General features: G+C 48.9%; 1 protein-coding gene across 1 annotated transcript in view; it reads right to left on the bottom strand.

The window, feature by feature from the left end:
- Nucleotides 1-18095, bottom strand: part of CASZ1 (castor zinc finger 1) — a gene marked incomplete at its 5' end in the record, with an annotated part of 92280 nt that overhangs the window by 32492 nt on the left and 41693 nt on the right. Inside the window, 3 exons of the mRNA XM_082493599.1 lie at nucleotides 4703-4771; nucleotides 8014-8854; nucleotides 15676-16245. Coding sequence (XP_082349725.1) covers nucleotides 4703-4771; nucleotides 8014-8854; nucleotides 15676-16245 — 1480 coding nt within the window. The remainder of the gene's footprint in view (nucleotides 1-4702; nucleotides 4772-8013; nucleotides 8855-15675; nucleotides 16246-18095) is intronic.

Below are 18095 nucleotides of genomic sequence, written 5' to 3'. Positions count from 1 at the left end.
ATTCTCATGTCTGAGTTCAGATACCACAGCAGTGAGTTTCAGAAATCTCCCACGCCAGAAGGAGACAAATAAACAACAGCCAAATACAGATTCTAAACTTTAGGTATACACCCATCTAGTAGGACCTCAGAAAAGCCAAGGCATTCATTTGTTTGTATGTGTTATGTCTCAAGACTTTTTTAAAATCACAGTGTGCTGTCGCACTACAGAGAAGATTGCAGACCAGTGGATTCCCTGGAGGTGTTTTTAAAGAAAAAGGGTAGATGTGGTACTTAGGGACATGGTTTAGAAGTGGTTTTTGTCAGGGTATGTTAATGGTTGGACTTGATGATCTTAAAGGTCCCTTCCAACCTCAGCAATTCTATGATTCTATGATTAGATGGTAAGCCACACAGATAGAAGATGACTGTGGCAAGATTACATAGGAACTTTCAATAAGATGGACAGATCAATGGAAAGATAGGTGAGATGGATCAACAGAAAAGAACGAAGCGCTACAGGCAGACCATCTCAACCCTGTGTGCGCATCTTCTCCCATGCATGACAGGCCTGCTAAGCGTTATTTTCCATGTGGATATAGTACTTGCTCACAACAAAAAATAGCGCGATGCAAAAGAGCAGGGTTTTCAGCCTTTGTTTGAGTGCTATTAGAAGTAGAATGCAAGAAACAACAGCCAACAACATGCACCCAATCCATTTCTGCAGACCAGCACTGAGCAGCCCACACAGCAAATCTGGAATCTCCTGACATACATGGTGGAAAAAAAAAAAACAGAAAGGCAGAAAGGCAGAAATGCCATATAATGCCTACATACAGACAGTACATGGAACATATTGACTGATAGACACATCAGTAATTGGCAGAAGGGATGATCCAGTATCAGGCTAATCATTGCAATGAACCTTCTGATGTATATTCTAGAGGACCCTGGAAGAACTGAAGAGCTTGAAAGGGAAAAGGAGTGGAGAGAAGGGGACTCAGAGGGGAAACATTCAAAGATAAAGTACCATCTGCTCAAAGGTTCCTCAAAGGTTCCTCACGTCACTTAGTGCTAAACACAGCGGGAGCGCATATGATAAAGAGCATGGGAAAGAAACAAGGAAGGGCAACGGGTAAAAAAGGAAAAATGAGAGGAGTGAGGGTGACCTGGGGCAATCAAGGAATAGGGCAGGAGCAGGGAAGATTATGGATCATCATAAGGTGAGGTAACGCTATGCTACAGGATAGAAAATGTCGGGATGAAAAGCAGTACTAAATAAGGCATTTCTGAAGCACAGTAAGGAAGAGGAGGTCAACTGTGGAGACAGCAGGGCCTCTAGGAGATGGAAAGAGGACTTAATTGACAGAAAAGATAGACATTGCTAAAAAATTAAATGACTTCTTTGCCTCAGCATTCACAAAGGGAGACAGGGACAGATGCCAGGAGCAGACATGCCTTTCCCTGGGGAAGGAGAAGAAATACTGCAGGAAATCAGGATCACGTCAGAACAGGTGATTGAGAAACTGGAACAAACCTCAGCAGCGAAGAAACAAACCACAAGGCAAACAGCAAGGCTGGCTGCACAAACAAAGGTGTGGAACTGAAAGCAGAGGAAGCGATTCCTGCTCAACGCCTGGGCGACTGCAAGGCGAGTACAGGGCTAGTACAGGGCACGGGCAGCAGCCTGAGTCACCATGGCATTAACCAGGTACACGCAGCTCGGCAGCAGATTGAACCAACTGGTCCTGTTAGTCCAGGGCTTTATGTCAGCAGCCACCAGCAGCTTTAGAGGAAAGACACTGCTCTGTGGAAAGCTTCCTCCTTATTCCACTGATGCGATGCAGAAGAGAGAGCAAAGGGCTGTGCAGGGCTGGAAAACTGTGGAGCACGGGACAGGCAGAGAGAAGAAGAAGATAAAGATCTTGCTGACAAATATACATCTTTGAAGCAAAGCACTCCAAAATATTATTGAAAGTGAGGATGCAAATTGACCAGAGATGCCAAATGCAGTAAAAGAAGGGCCAGACACCGAAGAGATCTGACTGCATGGGATGAGTTACTTGAAGCATCCTAGCAGGAGTAACTCATGGGCTCAGCTTTAAAAGCAACAGCTAAACACACACTCTAGCACTTCAAGCTCCTACCCCGCTTTCCACGTGCCACGGAAAGGTGTGTGTGTGTGCAGTGTCTACAGCGCAGGAAGGGAGAGGCAAGTGTTCTACCAAACCGTGTGCCTGGGGAAGGAGGGACACAGCAAACACAGTACAAAGGGGACATTCTGCTCTTTCAGTCTGTAAGGTTAGGCTCCGAAAGGGTTATATTTATCCCGTGTTTCTTCTGACACTTGAAACAGTTCAAAGCTATTAATTTTTAAAGCACAGCATCTGTTTAGCTTTTTCATAACAGGAAAGCTTACACACCACACACTTACACGCATACACACGCGCACATTTACATGCACACACTCTAAAGTACATCAACACCCCTCTTAATTTACATGGATGCACCCACAATTTCCATGCACACGGACAGTCACAAACACACACACCTAAAACAAGCAAGCTCACAGACCATTTAATCACACTGATATGCAAATCCAAACTCCTAAATTGTCCATACAGGCACACAGATTCATTTTTACAAGAACAACCCCCTCCCCCTTCCCTTACTTTAATTGGTTCACTTTTTTTTTGGCCAGAAAGAACTAGTCTTGATCTGGCAAGAGTTAGAAAGAAAAACCAAGATAAATAAATAATAATAAAAATAATAAATAAAGAAGTCAGCATGCTTAGAGAGTGTTTACAGACTCATTACCCTGTAACGATGATGTGAAAGAAGGAAGAAAAAAAACCCACCCCAATTACAAGGGGGGAGGAAACCCACACAGAAATAAATATTTAAGCAAGTGCTGCCAGAAGCACCATCTGCTGAGGCACTAATAATAATAATAATAATTTTTCTGTGGTCTTTTTTTTTTTTTAATTATAAATATAAACGGGGGGGGGAAGGGGGGGGACACGAACGAACAACCCAACCCAAACTAGCTAAGTAAGAGGTTTTGTTTTGTTGTGTGAGAGAATGGATTATCCCTGGGCAGCTTTTGGCAATGGCTTTGGCAAACTCATTAAGCTAATTATGCAGTACAGACAGAGTGTCGTGTCTCTCTTCCCCCCACCCCTTGATTTTAAGGCTTTAAACTGTTTTTAAAATTGTGTGTAAATTGAAGGGAAGTGGCTGTGCTGCCAACGGGCGGCTTGCAGAGCTTTTTAAGCAGGATGTGGTGTCCCTTAGCTATCTCACAAGCCTCCCCCAGTTACCTGCCTGACCCAGGGGAAGGGGCTTGCAGAGTGCTGCGAAGAGTGGATGTGGGCGAAGTGTTTATACAGTTCTCTGCTTGAGAGGGGAACTGGGGACAGAAAGGGTGGCATCTCCTCTCACTGCAACCTCTGCAATTCCTGCAATCTCAGCAATAAAAGGGTGCTGCTTCTTCTGCCCCATGCAAAGATGGGCTTTAACCCCTGCTTTATTCCCATAGTCTCCCAGGAGACACTGAGTTGCCACATGCTCTAGAGGCATTGCTGCTTGAGGAGCTGCACGTGGTGGTGCAACTGTCCTCTCTTCCCATGTGGCCTTCTGTCCCCTTCTCCTACATCAGGGATTTGAGAAAAAGGGAGGGAAGAAAACCACCTCTCGTTCCACTCTCCAGCTCCGGAGAGCACTGATCCCACCCTTTTCCCCTGCTGATGTGCCAAGCTCTTCCCTTGCACCTTCCTAGCAGCTGAATGCCTCCCACAGAGACACTTTCTGTAGACTCTGGCAAGCTGGGAAAGCACAGTACACATTTCCCTCCCCTCTTGTTAATAAGCGCCCAAGCGCTGGTGGGAACAAACCCTTCAGTTTTATCTCTGGAGAGAAGCGTTTGCTTGCTTCCCTGACTGGTGTCTTTCTGTACACAAGGGGCTTTCATAGAGAGCTTCCTCACAGTACAGATGGAGGATTCAACAGGCCAGGGGCAAAGGCTGATGGACCCTTTACACCGTGAGCTATAAACCAGGCAGGTGTCATACAATAATCTCCTCTGTCCCTCTGGCTCTCGTGGCATTACTCACTCTGTCTCACCACAACAGCCTTGGGTTCCCTCTCACCATCAGTCACTCCTGACCTAAGCTTGCCCAGAGCTGTGATAAGGTGCCCTGGTCTGCACCTTATTCAGTGAGGGTTTCTCATATAAATGAGCTGCAAAATATTGTAGAACAAATATCCCACATTGATGCCAAGACCTGCCTAAACTTGAGCCACTTGTGAATTCCTCAACCTAGACTCTCAGCAGTGAGATGTTCTCTGCTTGTCTCCTGCAGGCACTGGACACGGAAGGGGAAAAAGGCTGGGTACGGCACAGCAATAGACAGAAAGAATGACAGTCAACAGACAGTGCTCCCATTTAAATCCTGGGCTTCTGCAGTGAAACATTTTTCCACTATTTGTCACAAAGTCTAACAGCTCTGGGGAGCCAAGCATGCTCTTGGCATGCTTGTACACCTCTCACAGCTACTGCTCTCCCAAGCGGGGGAACAGAGCAAGTACAGATGCCAGAGGGAAATGGAAGTGCCAATGACTAGTTTAAACACTTGATCCAGATGGACAAGACCTCACCTCTCCCATCACCACACCACCCTCCTACTTCCAGCCCTCTCCCCAAGAAAGTAGAGAGTTTTGCCTACCTGGCAATATACTTCTGGTAAATATTTACGTCTTCGCTGACAGCTGGTTTGTCAGTGGGTAATCCGTTCCTAATGAGAAACACACAGGGCAGAGCCGGTTAGCAGGCAGGAACAGGGCACAGTCTAAGCTCCTTGTTTCTCTCACTCACCACTGACACATCAAGAGAGAAGGCCCACAGAAGAGTACCCAGCAAAGACACTCATAGGTTTAACCTCCCTCCCCCTTACCCTTCAAATCCTGTACCTTTTCCCAGGGGACCATGCAGTCCGCCTACCACCCCTCATGCATGTTCCCTCTTTGCAGGACTCAGTTCAGTTTGTCGGAGACACTGGGAAGACCACCGTGAAAACCTGTTTCCACAGAAAAACCTAAATATCCATATACAAACGAGTGATGGCCACATGAAAACAAACACCTCCTTGAAGCACTTTGCAACATTGCCCTTACGTGCATGGAAAGGCCATCGAGACATGTCTGCCCTAGGCTCAACTGTGGGAGAAGAATCTCTGCACTGCAGCCCCGCCGTGAGCTACTGCACATTTCCTACAGCCAGCAAGCACAGCGTACTCCTACTTGGTCCTGGCAACATGGCTGCAGCTCCCTAGATGGGGCTTTAATTGCCTCTTTTTTCACACAGATACCCCAGCTCCAATACACAGGTGGGGCAGCAAAGGTATTAATGTATTTTAATCAATGAGAAAACCAACCCAACTGCACCCAACTGTCACATAGCCTGGGTTACTTAATATCATTAGGAAGCAGACAAAAATTACATCCTCAATGAGTTCAGCAAGAGGAAAAAGAGGTACAGGGCCAGACTCCAGCCTACCTAAGAGACAGCAGCATACCAACATAATCCCAGACAGGCTGTACATGGCCTTCTTCCTCAATTCTGCCCACACCCAACCTCCACTCCTAATCATGACAGCTCGGTAGCCTGGTTTAAGCAAGAACACTTTCACAGGGAGTTCACTTGAAGTAGGTAGATTAGTTCAGGGTAGGTTAATAGCATTACATGTTAAGAGTTGAAACCCGTGGCTATGGTATATGTGTGAAAGCAATGGGTAATTCCTGCCAGGTTATTTGGTCCCAGCGGGGACTGTGAATGGAAAGCCAGGTCACAGATACCACAGTTAGCACGTCCTCCACCAGCACAATCAAAGGGCTGCTTTATTTTAGCATGGAAGCCTGTATCTAGTAAGCAGCCTGAAGGAGAAGCAACCAGAGCCCCTTCTGTACTCCAATCCATGATCAGGACACTGGGAACTACCAGGTTGAAGGCCCAGATCACCTCCATTCCTGTTGCAGCCCCACCATGATGCCCCAGTTGAGGAAGTCCTGTGGCTAGAGGAGGGATCACGATGGTGCTGCAAACCCACGTCTGTAAGTGGCAGGAAATGAGCAAGAGAAAGGAAATCAAACTGGGATCTCAGCCCAACACCAAAGCAGATAAGAGGCTCACAGCCCCCCAGTCACAGCTCTGGGATGGCCACTGAACTCCAGGCAGCTGAGTGTTCTGCAGACTCTTTAGGCACAGAGTCCCTGGCAAAGTCACCCATCACAACAAGGTACTGTGCCTACACTGTGCTTACACCAGTGTTTTTCAGTAATAGGAGTCCCTGCCTGCCATCTGGGGCATGTACAGGGTTCACAGAATCACAGAATTATCAGAGTTGGAAGGGACCTCTAGAGATCATCTAGTCCAACTCCCCTGCTAAAGCAGGATTGCCTAGAGCACATTACTCAGGACTGCATCCAGGAGGGTCTTGAAAATCTCCAGGGAAGGGGACTCCACGACCTCCCTGGGCAGCCTGTGCCGGTGCTCTGTCACCCTCACCGTAAAGAAGTGTTTCCGTGTATTTGAACGGAACTTCCTGTGTTCTAACTTGTGCCCATTGCCCCTTGTCCTGTTACTTGGAACCATTGAAAAGAGCCTGGCTCCATCCTCCTTCAGCCCACCCTTTAGATACTTGTACGCCATAATAAGGTCTCCCCTCAGCCTTCTCTTCTCCAGGCTAAAGAGTCCCAGCGCTCTCAGCCTTTCCTCATAAGGCAGATGCTCCAAGCCTTTAATCATCCTGAGCAGGGGCCAGACACAAATTTTAATAGTCCTCTGCCCTTTCCCACACACCTTAACCATAGAGCTCCCAAATCTGTCTGCAGGCAGTTGGGAAATGACTGTTTCACATGGAAGACAGGTATCATTAGCTCTGCCTTCCAGGTGGGGACTCATGGAAAGTGGGAGATGCAGACTTGACTGAGGCTGCAAAGAGCATCTGAGTGAGGATTCAGCCTGAGCCCTCCTAGGTCCACATACTAAACATAAAACAGTCTTCCTACCTACCAGAGGGCAAAGTAGTAGGGTGGGTGTGATAGCATTTGCCAGAGAAGTGCAGGCCAGAGGACCAAGACTCACTACAAATGACCCCATAGGATTCACAGCTCACAACAGCCCCAGGTCCACAGTGAGAAACAAGTACATCCAAACCATGACAACAAAGCAGAGAAGTCCCTCCCTTTCTCTCTGTTTGCAGCCTCACACACATATGTAGCTTTTCTATGGCTACCACCTCTGGAAGCCACATTAAAAAGTAATCCAAGGTTTGGCAAGGCCTTCAGATATCTCCATTCAGTCAATGGCATCACTGCAGAGATTGCCAGCAATGTATGTATAGGAGGTTATTAGTGGTAATTGAGCTAATGAGTTCGCCCAGTCTGAGGGGTAATTGAATCACCTCTATTTGTGTAAGGAACAAGCAAATTGAGAAGACACAGGCCTGGCCCCACAGAAGTACATCTATGCCTAACTTCTATGAAAATTGATGGGAATTAGGTACCAAAATGTCTTCTGAGTTCTGGGACAAACAAGAAGCCCATCTTGCTAACAGTAAGTCAGCAGAGTTTTGCCATTGAGTTAAATGGAAGCAAGAATCAGGTTCTCCTACAGACACAGCTGGATGCCTGGGGAACCAGAAGAAGGAGAAGGTAAAGTTGTTACAACCTTGACCTCAGGGTGCTGACAGCACCACGTTCCCTCATCTTTCATTTTAACATACGAACCCAGGAGCTAGGAGGCTCAAGATTCATGGCTGTGACTGCTGATGGCTGGCCACATCCATAGTGCAAATAAGATAAATAGAGATGTAAGGTGCAACAGAAGAGAAGACACTCCAACAGAGAGCAAAAAGAAACATCATGCGAACAGTGCAGTATTTATCATCACACGAACTGGAATTGCCCACTGATCCACCCACAGATTTTAGGTATGATCCCCCACTAATAATACAAAGATAAGTGGGAGGACACTTACTTTACTGTAGAGACTGTTCCAGTTGTGATGGAGTCTGTCTTGGAGAAGGTTGATTTCAGGTACTCAGGAGTGTTGAATGGCAATGAGACAGACTGCTCTGGCCCAGCCACAGGAGTGCTGCTGGGGGTACTGGCGAGGGGAGCAGGGGCCAGGCTGGGTGTTGGAGCTTTTACTGGAGTAAGCTTCTGAATGTTCCTCACATCATACTTGGAAGGCCGGCCTACCTTGCCTGTCTTGAAGGCAATGGCTCCTCCCATATCTGGACTTCCTTCTCCAGGCTTGAAAAGGTGCAAGTACTTGACGTTTTCGAGGTCATACTTGGAGGCCTTCTTGTAAGTGTTGCCGTTTTGTGGCCTGATGCTCTCACCTGTCTTCAGCTTCTGAATGAAGAAGTCATATTTGGAGGCCCGTGACATCAGACCCTGCATCTGGGAACTGCTGGGAGAGGGCAGCGGCAGGATAGTGGCTTTGGTCTCCGTCAGCATGGAGGCATCTGGACCTGGCACCCGGATGGGCTGTGCCAGCACTGAGGAAGTTTCTTTGCCCAGCTTGGAGCCCAACTCCTCAGACTTGGCCAAGTGCATGGGCCAAGATAGCTGCTCTCCAGCTTTCAGTTTGCGGATGTACTCCTCATACTTGGAGAAGCGGGCTCGTTTGCTCATGGCATCCTCGCCAGGGAGAGAGGCAGCAGTCGCAGTGGCCTCTGAGGTAGCAGCATTCAGCTTGTCAAAGCTGATCTTGCGGGCCAGCTCATCCCGCATGTTCTGATCATCATAGCCAAACATGCCCAGGAACTCATTCATGGTGGTGGCGGCATAATCTCGCAGCGACGAAGCTTCCCCTACAGAGAACCAAAGTGAGAGATTCACGCAAGGCGCTGATTTTTCTTCTCTTCCCATACCAGCCCTAGTAGCAGGGAGGGGGAGTAAGGGGAGAGGGGAACATGATCTACTGACGTTTGGCTCACTTGTTAGGTTTTACGACTCTTAAATTAATTTGTTTTAAAAAAAAAAAGTAATTAATACTGGGGTAAAATAAAAAGAGTTCATCAATGCCAGGAAAATCAATTTCCTAAATGTTCTAGCCGATGGCTTTTCAGTACATTAAACAAAGTTTCATAAATGTCTCTGCACTCTTGCCTTGGCCTAATATGAAGAAAAAGTAATTTTACTGGAAGTGAGACCAATGCCAATTTGCCGAGGTTTGTACAGTTCTGTCCTTGTGTGTGTTTGTATATGGAAGGAGGTGCACAGAGGATAGACAGCAGTGCGTAAGGGGGGGTAGAAACATGTGAGATATGCTCTGTGTGTCAGTGAACAGCAGGGCTGAGAGCAGGCAGGACAGCAGGATGCGAAATGGATAAGGGAGACAGGGCAAGACAATGTATGGGGTGGAGCAGGAGGAGGGCAGAATGGAAAAGTGCAGAGCAAAAAAGGAAAGCAGCAGAGGTGGAGATGAATTAAGGTGGGGGAAGAGTGGCAAAGGCTATATGCATGAGAAGCTTGGCAGTGAGGAGTGGCGGAAAGGGAGTGGAGAAGATGGAGAAGACAAGGCAAGACAAAGGCAGGATAGTTCCCCATAGCTGTTGCAATCCTTCCCTTCCCTGTCAGTTTTGTAAGATTTCTTTTCACCCGACTTGCTCCCTTCCTTCTCAATCCCAATGACTGGAGAGCTACTACTCTCCATGTGAAATGGGCCACAGTTCAGTGAGGGCTGTGGAGACCCGCAGGCAGCCTCCTGAGCAGCCAGGAACAGCTTCCAGTTAGACCAGGAAAGGGAAAAGTCCAGACAGGTGCAAAATGGGTAAGGAACAGCCTTCTGTCCATCAGGATTTGGACTGAGGACAGAAGAGCTGTTGTCCTGATGTGGGCTCCAGAGAGGGGCAGAAAGCCTGTTCTCTGGATCCTGAGTTGGGAAAGGGCAGGAAGGGCTTAGTCTACCTGAGCACAATCACAGGAAGGGAGAACGAGCAAAAGCTGTCATTCCTCAGGTCTGTCGCTCCCTCCCTTCCTCCCTCTCCTGCTCCCTCAGGCAGTTTCTCAGGCCACCAGGAGGGGAAGAACACACATCTGGAGGTCACCCAATATCAGTGTAAAGGAGGAAATAAAGATTGCTCTGACGTGCCAGCTTGGACTCATTTAAGCTTCAGTCTGACACAGCGCTCCTCCTCCTCTCCCTCTTGCTTTCTCCTGCAAAGTAAAGATTTACTGTGTGCAGGAGTCCTTCAAACCTCCCTAGTCATCTTTTCCAATCACTCACCCTAACTCTCATGGGCAAGCACACTTGTTCACAGGGAGCCAGCACAAGCAGGTACACTGGCAGCAGAATGGAGGTTCTGGGAACTGGGTCCACCTCGAACCAAATCAACACTGCCTTGAAACATAGTGGAAAAGGAAGGCACCAAGACATAGCCACAGAACAGGCCAACAGATCCAAAGCATGAAAACACACCCCTAGGATTTGGGGGATCCGACAGCCAATGATGCCATACGCGCAGGCACGTACATACACAAGAGCATTTCCATGCACACGAGACTCGGTCAATAAGCAAAGTCAAAGTTCAGTAGCCATCAGCTCCCACAAATCAGTTTCCACAGGACTATACTGAGGAAGAGACTGCCTGCAACGGGCACTAAAACACGGAAGACCGTGAGGGTCACACTCCTGTTTCAATATTGCCCGGTATAGCTGTGTTCATGCAACAGAAGTGCTGCTGCGCTGGTTGCCTGTGTACGTGGTACGTGAAAAAGACAATGCAAAGAATGTGCCCGAAGCCTGCAAACAGAAGGACAAAGACACATCTGCTAAGTGCTGGGACCTGGTTTAGTCCAAAATGACTTTCCAGTTCCAGGCACTTAGACCCAGCATCCTGCACGGGATTTTGGGATGTCTGACTTCAGAATAAACACCCTGTTAGTTACAGAATGGGTGGCAATGCCACTGCAGTGTCTGGCTCAGGTTGCAGCTTTTTGTCCTCCCACAAGCTCATGGGTCAGTATTAATCTTAATGGACATTAAATGTGGAATCATGCCCCACAGTGTCCAATACCAAGACTTGTCAGAAGGGAAACACGAGGAAAGGCTGTATTCTCAGAGGTAGGATCATTTAACCTGTGTTTCCACACTTGGCCCTCTCCCGTGCCCCCTCCAACACCCTACCAAAGCCATCAACTTTATCTTTCACACACAGACATAATAAATAATTTCACCTTGCTTTAAAGCAGCTCTCCTTTTTACCTCTTTTTCTCTCTTCTCCACCTCCATTTCAGTGTAACCCTATGACCCAACAGAAGTGATTAAACCCCTGAAATCCCTACTGTGTCTAACACTTCCTTCTTTCTGTTAAATCTGCTTTTCCTCTCTTTTTGGACCTGTAAAACAATCCCCTAGCCTCCTTCACAATGCCCTGACTTCCCAGCACTGCACAGAAAAACTCTAGCCAGCTTGTGCCAAACTGCAAGGGGAGAAAGAATACCACAGAGAGGATCTGATAGGAAATTAAACTATTAAGTGTGATTTTTACTACCTTTAACAGCTGCCCTAAAAGCCAGCCAACTCCTTTCCTTCTTTATCCTAATCTGCAGCACACAAAAGAAGAGGGGAGACCCTCTTTTTCAATCCCACATCTCAAATCAGTTTTACAAATCCCAGCTCAGTTCAGGCCCCACAGACATCACAAATCCATAGAAGAAATTCAAGGAAACCTAGTATTTTCTTTTAAAACACTGGAGAATATGAAACGTAGGAAACCAGCTCCTTTTTAAACTTCTCTCATCAGCACACCTGGTCTTGGAAAGCATCTTTGGTACTCATGTGGCTAGACCTCAATTGGTGCAATTAGATGCAAAACCCAAGGCCATAGGAGAGGGGGAGTTTTCAGACCTTTTTTTGAGTTTGCAAAGTCTGAGCTTGAGTTCAGGTTCCACTACCCTGATTTAAGCCTCTCATCCCCCCAAACACCTGGCATTTGCTTTTCCTTTGCTCAAATTTGGTTCCAGATGATCGCAATACCCTCCCAGATCAACAGCTTTGCCAGTGCTGCTCAGACTTTCCTCATCCACATTTGAGATGAAACCCTGGCCAGTTTGCACTGCTCACTGCCTGGCAAGCACACCTTCACTCATCCCAGCATAAGCCCACCAACACATCCCCTAAAGCCAAGACAACCTTCACTTATCTGCACAGGCACCTAACGAGAGGCTCTTCAAGTGGAGGCACCTTATGGAAGGGAGCTGCCTCACCACAAAGATGGTATGAGACCCAGCCAACTCATTTCACATACGCTTTCAAACAACAGTGAAGAGGTTATTATTACCTAATCGACAGAAAACCCTCCCCATACCCACACGCATACAAAAGTGAAGCAGGACAGCGGCTGGAAAACAAATCCCTATGAGAAGTGCACAGCCTTGGAAGGCACAGGCAGTGTTGTCCCTGGGTCGTCTTCCCCCTCCCCTGCACCGCATTTTTCTCTCCTTTTCGACGTGATAATAAAAGGGCTCCCTCTCCCCTTGCCGCTGCTCTCCATTTGTGGGCATTGCCAAAGAGCAGAGATCTGCATGTCTCAGAGCAGCTATCGTATCACAAAGGATCCGAAGCTAGCAAAAAAGGGGCTAAAAATAGCCTGCAGCAGCACACTATATATGGAAGGAAAAGCAAAACAGCCCAAATGGAGTACAAGGTCTGGATACTGGGGGATGGGACATCCCAGCCAGGGCTCTGTCCTTTATTCTGCTTGGGAGGAAAAACATGTAGACTTGGGGTCTATAGGACAATGAGCAAGAAACTGGCACTCATCGTGCACGTTCTCCCAAGTGGAGTCTTCCCAGGATATGATGAAGAGAAAGCCCCCCTTGTTGAAAACAGGTCCAATATTTCCTAAGAGACTTAGCCAACAGGCTAAGATAAGAAAGGAGAACTTTGAAAGCTCGTACAGGGGAAAGCTCCTGCTGACTACGTCAGCCCACTACTTAAGTAACAGGCAGAGTAAAGAATATGGGACTGTATAGGAACATCTCCCTGGCTATGTGTGTGTCAGTAAGAGGCTGTGGAAAGGGATGTCTGTCAAAGACTGCACTGGGAAATCTAAATGCTATATATAAATGCGTGTAGAAGTATGGGTCAGTCAGTGTGCAGCAGAGGGTGCGTGAATGAATGAAGAAACACATCTGCATGTCCAGATCAGCTTCTGACAGCCATCTCCTGACAAACGCCAGCTTTGCGACTCCTGAACGCATTTCCTAGCTGTATCAGAGAGGGAGGCACATAAGGCAAGACTAAGCAGAGACTCATTAGTCCCTTGTTTCCAAGGGGTGGCTCAGAAAAAGAAACAGGGATGCCATACATGCATGTTCCCCATCTTGCTTCAAAGCAGGAGGATTGAATAGCATGGACAAAGTACCTTCAAACTCCTGTCAGATGCACAACACAGGCACAGGCAGTTCCAGATCTCACTGGAATAAACTTAACTTACACCCAGTAACACCAGGTCTGAGAGGACTCGGTGATGAACAGCTTAAAACCTATTTTCCGGAACATTGACAGAAAAAGACAGAAGAGGAAAAGAACTTTGTCCTTTCCAAAGCAAGAGATGTTTCAGTTTATGCTTCCCAGGGAAATGTTGCAAACGACATTTACAACAGGGTTCTTGAAACAGACGCTCAAGACCTGGCAGCAGGTCTGTTTGCAAGTCAAATCCCATGTGGCTGTGTATGTAAACCGGACCCTGCGTGTGCCATTACCTGCCTTAAACATAAATGAGTCTTAAGTCCCCCATGAACGCTTATACATTTTTGCATAATCCTTTGACAACACAGCCCTACAAAGGCATTTTACTGAGAACTCCTACCCCAGTGAGAAACCTCAGTTCCTTTAAATTTTCCCCAGTTTGGTAACATATTTTTTACATTTAAGTTCCCATCTTTTTAGTTTTTTTAGCAAATAAAAGCTGCAAACGGGGGGGGGGGGGGGGGGGGGGGGGGAGAATTAAAACAAACTAAAAACGGAGTCCAGGCACAATCACCTTGTGTCTGGGAACGACAAGGGCTTTCCTATCAAAGGAAACTGAAGGTCACACTTTTCCTCATTGATCTTGCAATGTTTGTTAATTACTCTGTCACTGATGTGGCGAAGGATAATTAAACAGCTCTGTTTATATCTTATATGCATAATTATGTGCGCTGCCACTGAACTCGTGAAGACTAGAGAATGTGCCTCTCCAGAAGGGGAACGGACAGACGGAGATGAGTTTCGGCTGCATTATTAACAGGAGGAGGAAAACATGCACACACACAAAAGGAGGAAAGTTTGATGGATTCACAAAGTGCTGAGATCAGGGGAGGGGTGCGTGCAGGTGGAGCAGATTAGGGGGAGATCTTTCAATTACAGATCCAATCCAGCTGGGTGACAAATCGGGGGAGGGAGTTCCTCTGCCCTAATGGAGAGAATTCAATTTACCTTAAGCTTTTACTAAGGCTGAGCACTCATACCAAAAAACACCCCCCAAAAACAATCCGGGAAGACCCTGGATATCAGAAGTGAGAAAGAAATTCAGCAGGGGCTTTCCCCAACATCTCTTGCTGAATTCAGCTTTTTTGAAAGAATCATAGAAATCAGCTAGAAGCTATCTGAAAACACACAGCCTGGGGGAAAACACCTTGCAACCGCACACAAGTCAGCATCCCAGACCAAAGCGGTGGGGAATATTCAGGTTTGGAACCAGTAGCTTCACCAGCTCGAGCCTGAACTCCGGGCGCACCCCCCGCCAGAGGACAGGCTCCTGTGAGGGAGGCAATGCCATGGCAAGCAGTAACCCCTCAGCCCTTCCAGCCGGGATGGGGCAACACACCGCAGCAAAAAGGGAATGGAGATGCCTTATGCATTGGACGACGGCGCCGCTACGGGCTCTCATCCAACACCCAGGACGGGGCATCTGTACCGGTAGGCCGAGCCGGGACATGTGATAAAGACAAACAGCAGCTCGCTACCGCAGCGCCAGGCAGCAGAGGGCAGCGGACGGATTCCGCAGCCACCCCGACCATGCCCTGGAACGGCTCGGTCCCCCCGCGGGGTCCCCTCACGCCCGCCCGTCCCCCCCGGGAAAAGCCACTGCGTACCTCCTGCTTCCCGCCGCGGCGGCCGCTCCTTCCAGAACCTTCGCGCGGGGCGGGGCCGGGTTGGGGTCCCGCCGCCTCAGGTGCGGACGGCCGCGGCCCCGCCCGTGCAGCCCCTCCCTGGCGCCTCCTGACGGACCGCCCGCGGCCCGGTCCCCGGGTCCCGGCTCTCTCTGCTTCGTGCCCCCCCTCATGTGGAAATACACGACCAGGACACCCGCACAACCCACAGCTATCTCCATCTGAATGGTGTGAAGGAGTCTGTGGGGGTAGATCTACCCTGCCAAGGGAGCTATGGTCTAGAAAGAGCCATCCAGCCACATCCACCCCAACAAACCCCCCTCTCGGGAAGGGGAGGCGGAAGCCAAGGCAAACTCAGCACGGTCCCAGGAGCAAAGTGCCAGGCCTCTGCAAGGGGACTGGGGCTTCTACCCTCCCCTTTGACTGCCAGATGCAGACCACATCCGGCATGGACACATGCAACAGCTTCGTCTGTCCCACAGAAAACGTGACTGTGAAGCTGCCGTACGCAGGGAGGCAGAGGGCTTACCTGAAGTGGTTCCTCCCCCCAGCTTGGAGCCTGTCTCGCCACTGGAGGACCTGTAGGCATCATCCTTTGAGGCTGTCCCGTCTGAATCCCTGTCATCCAAGAAGTTGCCATCCTGCGAGCCCCTCAGAGCGTCCGCCTCGTCCCCGTTATCTTCCTCGTCACTGCAGCCCTTGGGCTGCACCATGTAAACCCCTTCGGGGGGCACCTCTGCGCTCTCGGCACCCTTACATTCCTTGCCCTCCGCTCGCCCCAGCAAGGGTTCCTCGTTGTATTCCCCATTCACCCACTTCTCAATCACCTCCCTCCTTTTGTCCTCCTCGATCTTCTGCACGCGGCTGAGTCCATCTGAAAACTCTGTCCCCAGCTCCTTGGTCCCAGGCTGAGGCAGGTCCTTGTTGCTGCTCTCCCGCTGCGGCCCCTTGTCCGCTCGCGCCTGTTCGGCTCCCCCGTGGTCGAAGACGACCTGGCGGCTCAGCTTGGCACAGATTGCATTTAGCTTCAGGCCGCCTTTGCGCTTGGCAGCCATTGTGGGTTTTCCTGAGGTTGCGTCAGTGCATATAGTTCTTTCAGCTGGAAAGAGAGAGGGGAAAGAAGCAAGGAAGGGCATTAGTGGGATCAGACAACTTGAACCCAAAAAGCAAATGGCTGGTCCCAACCCAATGGGCCTTCAGGCATAGCCAGCTTCATCCTCTGGAAGGTGGGACTGCCATCTATTTCCTAAGCTCTGAGTGGAAGCCCAGCCAGCAGAGCCTAGTGAGAGGCACGCTCTGAACCTGCTGGTACCAAAGAATGCCACTGTCCTCAGGAGAGAGGCACATATTCATGCTGGGACTGAACCGGGCTCAAAAGACCCCAAACATCTTGGGCATGTGAGCGTGGTACAGACCAGCCTTTCCTCTTGGCTCAGCTGGGTATGAAGTCTGTTAAAAGCCTGACTTGCTCTCTCTTTCAGACTGCAGCACCACCTGCTTTTAGGTCCCCAGCTCCATCCCAGATGTGTGGGCTGCCAAAACCACACCAGTCAGTAACAGCACCCCAGCACCTGTAGCAGGGAGAACAGCTTCCCAAGCATAACCCTAGCGACAGTGAGGAATTCACTTAATGGGGTTTATGCACAGTCTCAGAGAAGGGAACCAGTATGGACCAGAAAGAACCTGTACAGAGGACAGAAGCGTGTGCTGGAGCACCAGACTGGTGTGTGGCAGTCCTACGGGAGAAAATCGCCTTGGGTTGGTATCAGTTGATCAGGCCCCTTTGCCTGCTCACTCGCTCGCTCACTCTCGCACACACAGGAAATTCTGCTCTCACACTTCCCAGCACAATCAGCTAATTAGTGTGGGTTTGTTATTTTAATGTAGTTTATTCATATGTGACAGCTAGTAAAGGAGGGGGAAGAGAAAGTGGGGGGAGAAAGGAAGAAGGTAAGGTCTTAACTTCAAGGTCACAGAGAATCTTGAACTAAATGGTCCCTATCACAGAGTCACTTGCATAATTATTGCACCAACAATTAACAAGATTCAATCACAAATAAAAGCAAAAAAACACCCTGATTCTAAAGCAGCTGCATTGTCTCATTTCCCTCTTTATTTATGATACCTCCGAGAGACACCCAGACTAAGAAGGGTTAAAGGTCCCAAGGGAAGAAACGTGCACACAGCCTGGCTCTTCCCCAGCTGCAGTGCCCAGGCAGACCCTGCTCTGTCTCCCAGGGCTCAGGAAAGCACCTGGTAAAATGCCTGCTGGACACCCACGGCAGTGGAGTTACTGTGGGGACATTGCTAGAGGTCTCTTGGACTTTATGCCATGCTGAAAGAGGGACCCATCACACGGAGAGCGAATGGAAACTGTCTCCAGACCTCGACTGGTGAGAATGGGTTCCTCCATTGCACAAGAGTCCCTCGTGGCAGCTCAGCCCACACCTCCCTGTCACCAGCACAGAGGTGCTGCTCCACAGAAGCACAATGAGATTAATCAGACCCCCTACAACGCATCCAGAAGCCATCGTGACAGCCCCTAATCCCATAACATGACAGCCCAATACAAACAGACTGAAACTTTAGACCTGCTGTCCAAGAGCCAGAGAGTGGCTGCTTAGCGTAAACTCCTGACAGCTTCAGACACGCTTCCCTGTCAAGGACTGCAAGAAAAATAACCCCCCGACAAATATATCAGCCCCCCACACAAAGGGAGGCAAAATACACTCCTCCACTTTCCAAGCGCTCACACCCCCCCCAGCACTAACACCTACGTACAATCATGCTTTCATGAAGGGAAAAGCACACGTTGCCCCCAAACACATACCTCCCCATCTAGAAATCATAGCTCTTCAAGAGCTGTGTGTATGCGCTGGCACGCTCTGTAAATGTAGTCATACACGTACGGGTTAAAAAGTCCCATCTCCCCAAAATACATTCCTGTAC

Source organism: Vanellus vanellus (assembly GCF_965231255.1).
Source record: "Vanellus vanellus genome assembly, chromosome: 20".
NCBI lineage: Eukaryota > Metazoa > Chordata > Aves > Charadriiformes > Charadriidae > Vanellus > Vanellus vanellus.
The sequence above is the reverse complement of the archived record's forward strand: the minus strand, read 5'-3'. Positions and strand labels throughout refer to the sequence as shown.